The 12,540-nt window shown below is 41.5% G+C and overlaps 1 protein-coding gene across 1 annotated transcript in view; it reads right to left on the minus strand.

Moving 5' to 3' along the window:
* Nucleotides 1–12,540, minus strand: part of LOC106565834 (chemokine-like protein TAFA-4) — a 42,821-nt gene that overhangs the window by 11,825 nt on the left and 18,456 nt on the right. Inside the window, exon 4 of the mRNA XM_014133402.2 lies at nt 6,955–7,110. Coding sequence (XP_013988877.1) covers nt 6,955–7,110 — 156 coding nt within the window. The remainder of the gene's footprint in view (nt 1–6,954; nt 7,111–12,540) is intronic.

Below are 12,540 nucleotides of genomic sequence, written 5' to 3' on the forward strand. Positions count from 1 at the left end.
TGTGTGTGTGCATGCGTGCGTGCGTGCGTGCGTGTATGAGGGGTGATAAAGGCCATAAATGAACTGGAGGGGACGACTGAACGTCTTACTAACACCATGATGAAGTTGTGAATAAAAATATATGCTGCACGTTTGCTTGTGAAAGCATGTAATTTTAATATTTTGTTATTATTATTTGTATTATTTTTATTATCCAATACATTGAGCCACAGCCTAGAACTGGATGCATGTGTGTAGCAGGCTAACCGGTATTATCCAAAGTGCAGGCCCAGAGCTTGGCTGTTTGTGCGTCTCCGCGGCAGCAGTGACAATATCAGGACCATGGCCGAACTCTCGGCCAAATTGATAATTGATAACAACCGAAATTAATGAATTTACTTTAGGAAAATGTCTTAATGGACATTGAGAGAATTAGCAAACTCACACACATCAAAAGGACCCATCAATCAAAGCCACCAGCGCAACTCAAACACACATCAGCAAATCTCATTTGTGACCGACTGGCTCGATTCGGTCTTACGTAGCAACATTTGAAATGGTGTTTTTTTCATTGAATAAAAGTAGAGACTCAAAGCTAGAAAATTCTATATCATACACTACAGTTGAGAAACAATGGGAAAGTCATTCTCCTTTGAAAGTAGATAAACTTGTAACCTCACTTTTGAGAAAATGTCCCTTGAATGTTTTGGTACACCTATTGAGATGTCTTCTTTGTCTACACCTATTCAGCATCGTTCACACCCTCTTAAGCTTTAGCCTCACCCAGCTTTTTAAGGATTCACATGTGAGGTGTAACGCCCTGGCCATAGAGAGGGGTTTTTTGTTCTTTATTTTGGTTAGGCCAGGGTGTTACATTGGGTGGGCGTTCTATGTTCTTTTTCTAGGTTTCTTGTATTTCTTTGTTTTGGGCCGTGTGTGACTCCCAGTCAGGCACAGCTGAAGTTGTTGTTGATTGGGAGTCACACATAAGGAGCAGGTTTTTCCTTTGGGTTTTGTGGGGGATTGTTTTCTGTCTCGTTCGTTTTGACCAGACAGGACTGTTAGCTTTCGTTGCTGTTTGATGTTTTGCTATTAGTGGTTCATTTTATTAAATATTTATAATGAATCCACAACCTCCGCTGCATCTTGGTTTTCTTGCGATGACAGCCGTTACATGAGGCCATGTACTAAACAACCAAAGATTTCAAGACTAAAGGCTGGTTTATTCTATGGTTGTGTTCGTAAATTCAATCTGGAGTGCCAGAGTGTGCTCAGAGTGCTCTCTGGCCGTTCGGAGCATTCAGAGTGCACACTGGACGAGAAGTAGGATTGATCTGAGCATTCTAACCTAACAACAACAGTCAAGCACCCAAGCTAACAGGCTACTGTTGGCTGGCTTGCTAGCTACTTCCAGACACAAATGAGAGAACAGCTCACTCTGACCATTTTACTCACCATAGCAAAGCTGGTTAGGCTGTTTTTATGTTATCCGGAGCATTGGTGACTGCAACTGTGGTGCTGGCAACAATTTATTTCTGTTTTTTTTGCCAACGTTTACTGACACCGGCCAAATTCAATGGGTGTTGAGCGTTCATAAATTTGTCTGTTATTCTGCGCTCTGGCACACGCAGACGAGTGCTCTAAAATCAGAGTAGATAGCCAAAGCGAATTTACCAGCTATGTCTATCGACAGTTGTCGCAGTGACATCATGGACATTCTATTAAAATGGTTACTTTCATAGTGGAGTCTTTTGTTTAGACATGTAGCTAGCTAGCTAAACAATTAACCATAATCCCAACTCATAACATTACTACCATGCATGAATCTGCAGGTAGCTAACCAACCATGTCAATGTTAGCTAGCTAACATTAGGCTATAACTAGCAATGCAAATGGCTCTGAGCTACAAATAATATTACTACACAGATCATACACATAATGTTAGCTAACTAGCAAGCCAGCTAACATTAGCTAGCTAGCTAGCAGTACGCTTTAACTCGAAATTAAAATAACTTTCTGACAAAATTAGAATCGTGTAAAATCTGAAAATGTAGCTAGCTAGACTATCTTACCCGTATACATGGAAGGACGCTTCTCCCGCTCTGTCACGGATTCCATGGTTGGCTTAATTTGAAGATGTAATTCGGAGACAGGTGTTTTATACAACAGCCTTCTGTGTGTCTCTTTTCGACTTTGTCTGCATATTTGCAATCAAATGCCAGAATTTTCTCCATCTCCTTAGCTATCATAGTCGAATTCCACCGTTCATTCAACTGATTTCATAACTCGGTCCTCCAGAAAGTGGAGAGCAACACCTTTGCAGTTCTACTACATGATATATATTTTTTAAAGCAACATTAGAAAAGATTACCGACAAATACTGACCAGCTCATGTGATAGACAGAAGCGCGCTACATGGTAGACCAATCTGAACTCATCTCTCAGCATGTCTAGCCTGCCCATTTTATCAGGCAATCATGGCTAGCGGGAAGGTTCCTGACTTTTTCTGTGGCTAAACTAATTAGGCTCGTAATTTAACAATTTATTTGTATTTACAGATTGCATACAAGTTTGTTATTAAGTCTAGTGGCGCAGCGGTCTAAGGTACTGCATCTCAGTGCTAAAGGCATCACTACAGACTACAGATCCTGGTTTGATCCCGCGCTCGTGATCGGGAGTCCCATAGGGCGGTGCACAATTGGCCCAGCGTCGTCTGGTTAGGGGGCGGTTTGGCCAGGGTTGGCCATCAATGTAAAATAAAAATGTGTTCTTAACTGTCTTGCCCAGTTAAATAAAGGTTTGATAAAAAATTAAATACAAAAATAAGGCACATGAAAGTTCATATGTTCCAGAAGGCATTACTGCCCAAAAAAAACGCATTTTGATTTAAAAAAAAGTTTACGTTCAAATGGCACTCCTGTGAAGTAGTGACGCCCGACATACAGCTAGTTTCCTGAAATGAGTCACAGTTATCCTTTCCTAAAAATGTTGGCCATTAAAAACCTATCGGCCTATAGGATAATGCTAAAACAATGTAGCCTATCAAATTAATTGACAAGGAAAGTTTTAAGGGGGATAGACAGCTATGCGATAATAGCATATGATGAAGATGACATGTACAACCATTAGACATTTTAGTGTGATTATGCTGATTGCTGACATCACATTTTAATTTATGTTTATGATAGGCCAATCTAAATCTTTCTCCAGCGGAGATTTTTTGTCTCTGACTTGCATAGCACATGCTCAGGTCATATGGCAGCATAGGGCTATGAACAATAGATTAATATATGAATTACCCACATGTTTTATTAAGACATCGCTCTGTTTTCACTGTTCCCTTCTTGCACAATTCATGTATCTCCACTGGCATCAGTTCGACTGGCCTCTCTCTCTTCTCCTCTCTCTCTCTTCCTCTCTCTCTTCCCCCTCTCCTCTCTCTCTCTCTTCCCCTCTCCTCTCTCTCTGCCCCTCTCCTCTCTCTCTTCCCCTCTCCTCTCTCTCTTCCCCTCTCCTCTATCTCTTCCTCTCTCTCTTCCCCTCTGCTCTCTCTATTCCCCTCTCCTCTCTCTCTTCCCCTCTCCTCTCTCTCTTCCCCTCTCCTCTCTCTCTTCCCCTCTTCTCTCTCTATTCCCCTCTCCTCTCTCTATTCCTAATAGCTCTTGTACCGAATGAGTAGCCTATCGCTCAATGTGATGTAAGCAGGCATTCATTACTCAAGGCATTAGGTGGTCACAGAATTTATCATAGTTTACCAAAACCTTGTAGATAGCTTAGTTAAGAAGAAGTTTGGATTGGATAAGCCAATACGGCAAAAACAGAGGCAGACAAACACCTTATAAAATTTTTTACTAAATGCATGGATATCATGAATAAAGACGTAATTAGACCAAAAAGTTTCTGGGACAAACTTACAAAATGAATTTAGAAGTGTATGAATGTCAAAATTCAATGTGATACATCTGCTGTTACTTAACGATGATAGCTCCTTGAATCTCTCAATCAATCAGAGACGATTACTTCTCGCAGGCAGGCAGCACTGACGCAAAACAAAAATATGTTGGCAATCTCCCCACTCTATCCCAATTCACCAGTGGTTACAGTTACTATTGGGAGTTATAACATTAGAATTATCGACAGCGAGAATGAATGGTGCTAGTCAAAGAACAATTGGACAAATATACTTGACTTTGTAAAGAATAATCTTAGCTAAAGCACAACACATACAAACAAACAATCTATAAAATAAATGATTGGTCACATACACATATTTAGCAGATGTTATTGCAGGTGTAGCGAAAAGCCCAACACATACATACAAACAAAAACAAACAAACAAAAATATATATATACAGTATATATATACAGTTGGAGTCAGAAGTTTACATACACTTAGGTTGGAGTCATTAAAACAACTTTTTCAACCACTCCACAAATTTCTTGTAAACAAACTAGAGTTTTGGCAAGTTGGTTAGGACATCTACTTTGTGCATGACGCAAGTAATTTTTCCAACAATTGTTTACAAACAGATTATTTCACTTATCATTCACTGTATCACAATTCCAGTGGGTCAGAAGTGTACACTAAGATGAACAGGTTGGAAAATTTCAGAAAATTATATTATGGCTTCAGAAGCTTCTGATAGGCTAAATTACATAATTTGAGTCAATTGGAGGTGTACCTGTTGATGTATTTCAAGGCCTACCTTCAAACTCAGTGCCTCTTTGCTTGAAATCATGGGAAAATCTAAATAAATCAGCCAAGACCTCAGAAAAAAATGTGTAGACCTCCACAAGTCTGGTTCATCCTTGGGAGCAATTTCCAAACACCTGAAGGTACCACGTTCATCTGTACAAACAATAGTACGCAAGTATAAACACCATGGGACCACGCAGCTGTCATACCGGTCAGGAGGAGACGCGTTCTGTCTCCTAGAGATGAACGTACTTTGGTGGGAAAAGTGCAAATCAATCCCAGAACAACAGCAAAGGATCTTGTGAAGATGCTGGAGAAAACAGGTACAAAAGTATCTATATCCACAGTAAAACAAGTCCCATATAGACATAACCTGAAAGGCCACTGAGCAAGGAAGAAGCCACTGCTCCAAAACTGCCATAAGAAAAGCCCGACTACGGTTTGCACTGCACATGGGGACAAAAATCATACTTTTTGGAGAAATGTCCTCTGGTCTGATGAAACAAAATTAGAACTGTTTGGCCATAATGGCCATTGTTACAGTATGTTTGGAGGAAAAAGGGGGAGGCTTGCAAGCCAAAAGAACACCATCCCAACCGTGTAGCACGGGGGTGGCAGCATCATGTTGTGGTGGTGCTTTGCTGCAGGAGGGACTGGTGCATTTCACAAAATAGATGGCATCATGAGGATGGAAAATTCTGTGGATATATTGAAGCAACATCTCAAGACATCAGTCAGGAAGTTAAAGCTTGGTCGCAAATGGGTCTTCCAAATGGACAATGACCCCAAGCATACTTCCAAAGTTGTGGCAAAATGGCTTAAGGACAACAAGGTCAAGTTATTGTAGTGGCCATCACAAGCCCTGACCTCAATCTTACAGAAAATGTGTGGGCAGAACTGAAAAAGCGTGTGCTTTTCTTTTCTAGTGATAAAGTCCTGTAATTTAGCATCCGCATCATCTGACCACTCCCACTGGTACTTCCTGTTTGAGTTTTTGCCTGTAAGCAGGAATCAGGAGGATATAGTTACAGTCAGATTTGCCAAATTGAGAGCGAGGGAGAGCTTTGTATGTGTCTCTATGTGTGCAGTAAAGGTGATCTAGAGTTTTGTCACCTCTATTTGCACAGGTGACATGATGGAAAACAATTGCTGAAATGGATTTCAGTTTCCCTGCATTAAAATCAATGGCCACTAGGAGCACTGCCTCTTGATGTGCATCTTCTTGTTTGCTTACGGCCCTATACAGCTCATTGATTGCGGTCTTAGTGCCAGCATCGGTTTGTGATAGTAAATAGACAGCTACAAAAAATATAGATGAAACTGTTTTGGTAAATAGTAGGTAAATCATGAGGTCCTTCTAAATCAGGCGTAGCCTGCGTGCAACGTTAAGCTTGACTATGTTGTTTGAGATCAATTGTTTTGTACTGTTTTAACTAACAACGTTTTTAAATATCATGGAAAGAACAAATAGTTTAATGAAAAAAGAGCTGTTGTGTTTATATCTACTATTTAGGACGTACATATGGGTATTCGGACATGGCCACTCAGTGGCTCTGTCTCTCCCTCCAGGGCAGAAACCCTCAGAGCCAACAGACGGCAATGGAAGTTCGATCAAAATGATCCCTGGGTTTTCTCTCACTAGCATCGCTAAAACAACTCCATCCCATTCATAACTTAATCTCGCTCCATTTTTCCATCAATCCATCCGTCTCTCTCACATACACATACAACCCCCTTCCACACACATCAACAAACACACACACACACACCTTTTCCCGCAATCTTTTTTATAAATAAATATAATATTTCTTGATAGTGCAGGGTCTTATTTGTTTTAACATAATCCAACAATGTTGAGTCTAGTGATATGACAAAGTGCAAGAGATTTCTTCTATGAACATCTGGTATATGGTGGAAAGGCTTGAATAGATGTGAAATGGAATGTTTTCCCAAATTAAATTCCTTTTAAACATCAGGCTGACAGATGTAGTATATTTCCCGCAACAGTGCAGAATAATCCTCCAGTACCTGCATTAGTCTGCTGTGGCCCTAACCTTTAATGTTACATGATATACTAAAGACAGGATGGGGGACAGACTACTGTGCACAACAGAGAAATACAGACCCACTTTATCATGAAGTAGAGAGCTAAAGCACTTTGTGAGACTATTCAAGCTCGTGCCAGCTTCCTGTGTCTGGCTGTGAGGTGAATTCATCAAGACCTTCAAACACAGCTCTGGTGTGATCTTCACACACACACCCACACAATGTATGTTTACCTTCCACACAGGAGGGCCTGGTTCTGGTTGTGCCAGCGACCTGGCCTGGGAAACAGGAGCACTTGACGGTCTGAGAACGCTCCTCAATCTTGTTCTTATTACAACAGCGGTGGATGGCCACCACCTCACACGTCCCCTGCTTCACCTGGTAGGAGGCTGAGAGAGAGAGAGAGAGAGAGAGAGAGAGAGAGAGAGAGAGAGAGAGAGAGAGAGAGAGAGAGAGAGAGAGAGAGAGAGAGAGAGAGAGAGAGAGAGAGAGAGAGAGAGAGAGAAATAACATATAACATTGTTCAATGTGGTTGCTGGTGCAGTAGTATTTCAATATTTGCACTTAAAAACAGCCACTTCTATCAAAATACAATAATGGACAAAACCACACATTGAGTATTCAGAGTTTTTACAATAGAAAAAAACTGTTGAATTATTTACAGTTGTATAAACACAAGGAATTATTCTAAAGAGGCAGACAGTTTCAATTTCAATATAAGAGTAACTGCAGTTATGCCGACACCCAGGTCCTTTCTCAGCTCAACAGCATCATTAACATTAAAAGCCTGACCTTTCATTGTGTGCAGGGTTATCTTCTAAAGAAAATTCTACTAACGTTATTTAAATGAGGATATAATCAAACCAAAAGTTTTTCTTAGTCATAGTACAGCTTTTTTTAATAACTTTGGTGCAATTTTCACCAGTATGTGGTGCATTTTAACAATTCTAAGCGCAAAATTGCTTGTGTTTAAAAACTCTACATTCTTAGCAAAAAAGGTGCTATCTAGAACCTAACATGGTTCTTTGGCTGTCCCCATAGGAGAACCCTGTGAAGAACCATTTTTGGTTCCAGGTAGAACCCTTTTGGATTCCATGTAGGACCCTTTCCACATAGGGTTCTACATGGAACAAAAAAGTGTTCTCTTTGGAACCAAAGAGGGCTCTCCTACGGGGAAGCCATAGGAGAGTGTAAGCATATTTTCAACTGACTAAGCACAAACAAATTCACAAAGTAACTTGTTCACTGCAATAAAAATAGATCTTTCAATTTGGATACATGATCAATTTACTGTAAGTATCTGCTTTCAAAATGCGATATAGTAGTCAATTTAGACTACTTTTGATATGATTTTCTTGTCATTTGTTAACAATACAATGAACTATCACCTAATCAAACTACTAAAAACGGATAACTACTGAGCCATTATGTAGTGCCTAGTTAATGCATTTAGTTTGATAACTGCTGAACACTGTACATTTCTATATTTCTACTTCATAAATGTAGCAATTTTATGTTGAAGGGAAACCAAATCATATATAGATGTGGCTGTAAATACTACATCATCATTCTACATCATTATCAGTTACAAAGTGTAAAGAGTCACTCTATGTGCTATCATTTGGAATGATATTGTAGTGTACAATGCGCTGCTGAAATACCTGGGTTGTATTTAATATATTCCACTCATTATCTGAATTTCATTGATACACTGTAAGCTGATGAATGTCAAGCAGAGAGACAGGGGATATATTATCAGTTGACAAGTCACGTAGAAAAGGTGATCTTTTACAATGTTGCATGGGTCAGAAATGGTATACAACACCATGATATGTTTTCACAGTAGCCAACTGGTTTACAATACCTCTATTTCTGATGACTTGTCCTTGTATGTACTGTATAAGGATAACGAAACTGTAACATTTAAATATTTATCAACATGCTCACAACCTGCCATTGGTTACAAATTATTTTATAAAACTCCCTAACAACTTTAGCCTTCTGTTTCACTCCCTGGATTTAACTCTCACGTGGCTATTTCTTATTGATGAATATTACTTTTAGCCGTTTAGATTTCTACCCAGATGTTTTGTGTGGTTTTACAGTAGTCCGTACACAATGTTTCAACACATTTATGTGGGAGTACGACAGAGGCAAATGTTTGAGTGTGGGATGCAAACTGTCTGTACATGTTCAATATGAATCCATTTACAGTATGTTACAACTATGGTAAAGTGAGATTTCACACCACTTTGTATAAAGTTCAAATCATTTCCTGCTTAACCCTGAGTTGAATGAGCAGAGTAACCTTCCTAACACACACAAACACACACATGCACACTATATAGAAGGTTCTATTTCGACAGGCCATGGCCCCTCTCATCTTTCCTGATTTAAGGTTTGTTTGTTCTCTTCTCCAGAAAGCCCTCTCAATGATCCCTCGCTCTGAGGGCACTCCTCCGCCATCATCCCTCTGTTTTCATTTTCCTCAGTCCTCTGTCCCAATCTCCCCAGAGGCACAAGGAGCTGGCGGATTACACCTATAGATGCTCACACACACACACACACACACACACACACACACACACACACACACACACACACACACACACACACACACAACACACACACACACACACACACACACACACACACACACACACACACACACACACACAAGCACACACACACACACACACACACACGCCATCCCATTTCTCACATCTATCTCAAACACAAAATTCCCTTCAAAAACAATCCCCTTGTTAGTGTAGCATCCTGTACCACAGTCTGCATACCAATGCCTGGGTAAAGAAGGAATAGCTAGTGCCCCATCTGAAAAACAATCTTGTTTTTTTCTACCACAGGTAAAGTGGAGTAGAGAGAGAGAGAGAGAGAGAGAGAGAGTGTGTGTGTGTGTGTGTGTGTGTGTGTGTGTGTGTGTGTGTGTGTGTGTGTGTGTGTGTGTGTGTGTGTGTGTGTGTGTGTGTGTGTGTGTGTGTGTGTGTGCGCTAGAGAGATAGGGAGAGAGAGAGATTCAGGAAGCTGGGGAGGCGGAGGGCTCTGTCACAGGCAGTAAGGAGAACAAAGAGCACGCTGCCTCCTGGTGGCATAATGAGGTCACAGGGGCAGAAGTCCTCTAAACACAGAGCAGCATCTCTCTCTCTCGCTGTCTGTCTCTCTCTGTCTCTCTCTCTCTCTCTCTGTCAGTCTGTCTCTCTGTCAGTCTGTCTGTCTGTCTGTCTCTCTCTGTCTCTCTCTCTCTGTCAGTCTGTCTGTCTATCTGTCTGTCTCTCTCGCTCGCTCTCTCTCTGTCTGTCTGTCTCTCTCTCTCAGTCTGTCTGTCTCGCTGTCTGTCTGTCTGTCTGTCTGTCTGTCTGTCTGTCTGTCTGTCTGTCTGTCTGTCTGTCTGTCTGTCTGTCTGTCTGTCTGTCTGTCTGTCTGTCTGTCTGTCTGTCTGTCTGTCTGTCTGTCTCTTTGTGTGTGTGTGTCTGTCTCGCGCTCTCTCCATGTGTCTCTCTCAATTTCTCCATTCATTTTTCTCTACAGTATTTTCCTCATCCACCAATCTATACTGTATGAGTCTGGATCCGACTTAAAAGAGAAACATGTTTTAGGAAAGGAAAGTCGACTGTGTGATCTCGCTCTCCATAGGTGACGTGAGTAAATCCTTTAAAACAGGTTAACATTCTCAAGGCCACGGCGCCAGATGTAGTCCCTTGTGGCTCAGTTGGTAGAGCATGGTGTTTGCAACACCAGGGTTGTGGGTTTGATTCCCACGGGGGACCAGTATAAAATAAAAATGTATGAAATGTATGCATTCACTACTATAAGTCGCTCTGGATAAGAGCGTCTGCTAAATGACAAAAAATGTAAAAACAGATCCCAGGATTACGCAATCTTTATTTCACTCCACACTGCCTTCTCCCACCTGGACAAAAGGAATACCTACGTGAGAATGCTGCTCAGTGTTCAACACCATAGTCCCCTCCAATCTCATCGCTAAGCTCAGGACCCTGGGACTGAACACCTCCCTCTGCAAGTGGATCCTGGACTTCCTGACGGGCCGCCCCCAGTTAGTGAAGATAGGCAACAACACATCCACCATGTTGACCCTCAACACGGGGGCTCTCTCAGGGGTGCGTGCTTAGTCCTCTCCTGTACTCCCTGTTCACCCACGACTGCGGGGCCGCCATGACTCCAACACCATCATTAAATTTGCTGATGACACAACGGTGGTTGGCCTGATCACTGACGACGATGAGACAGCCAATAGGGAGGAGGTCAGTGATCTGGCAGTGTGGGGCCAGGACAACAACCTCTCCCTCAACATCAGTAAGATAAAGGAGCTGATCGTCGACTACAGGAAATAGAGTGCCGAGCATGCCCAAATGCACATCGACGGGGCTGTAATGGAGCGGGTCGAGAGCTTTAAGTTCCTCGGTTTCCAAATCACTAAGGAATTATCATGTTCCACACGCACCAACACAGTCGTGAAGAAGGCACAACAATTCCTCTTCCCCCTCATGAAAAGTTGAAATGTTTTGGCACGGGCCCTCAGATCCTCAAAAAGTTGTACAGCTGAAATATTGAGAGCCTCTTGACTGGCTGCATCACGCTTGGTATGTCACCTGTTTGACATCCGACCGCAAAGTGCTACAGAGGGTACCCCCAAGCCATAATACTGCTAAATAGTTAGTCCGTGTAGCTATTTAGTTAAGTATTTCATTATCTGCATTGACCATTTTTGCACTCTTTTGACTTATCACATACATTGCTGCTACTGTTTATCATCTATGCTGTTGCCTAGTCACTTTATGTACATGTATGTACATGTACATATCTAAATCAATTACCTCGTACGAATGCACATCCAGTCGGTAATGGTACCCGGTGTATATAGCCAAGTTATCATTACTCATTGTGTATTTATTCCTTGTGTTATCATTTTTCCCTCTGCATTGTTGGGAAGGGCCCGTAACCACACATTTCACTGTTAGTCTACACCTGTTGTTTAAGAAGTATGTGACAAATAAAATATTATTCATATCTTTGTATGAATCACTGCTGTAACCATAAAGCAATGTCTTATCTTACTGTCCCTGATCTGTAAAGATGATTCTGGGGCATTGGCTTGAGTCAGAGAAATACGAACAGTATCTGAGAGCAGTGGATCTAATGTCTCAGTGCTCTTCTTAAACCGTCTTGTTCAGGATCGCAAAGTGGTGTAATGGCAGTCTTAATGTAATAAACCTCCGCTCAGGCTGAAATAAAAATACATTTACATTCCTGTGACAACCAGACAAGTGTTTGCTTGGTGGCAAACTAAGCAGTGCTCCTTTGAACTGATGGAGCAGCCAGCCGACTGATGTATTCTGACAGACAGAATTGTGCAATTTATCAAAAAGCCTGTCTTCCCCTGTCAATAACCGACTTGCATGTCTGCTGCGAAAGGCCAGACATTTGCTGTCTCTGTCTGAGGGAGCTCAGTCAATGTTGACATCACACAGACCCGCAGCACAACAACATGAGCTACACCTAAACTAATTAAACAATGGAGCTGATGAGGACCTGAATGAATGAAATCAGAATGATTTAGAAAATGTCTCTATGTTTTCAGTAAACAGAATAAGTCTGGATATATTTGCTCTGGTGAAATGGAGTAATGACACAAAATGTCTCCACGGCCTCACATTTTTACGTTGTCTTTCACATAAAGTAACCCTTTTAGAGTAGATACTATTATCTTCCCCATTCCCCCTGTCACTGTCCACATCCTCCTCTTCCACACCTCTAACCCCTCTCTCTTTACCATCTCC

The sequence above is a fragment of the Salmo salar genome, chromosome ssa12 (genome assembly GCF_905237065.1).
Source record: "Salmo salar chromosome ssa12, Ssal_v3.1, whole genome shotgun sequence".
NCBI classification, from domain to species: Eukaryota; Metazoa; Chordata; class Actinopteri; order Salmoniformes; family Salmonidae; genus Salmo; species Salmo salar.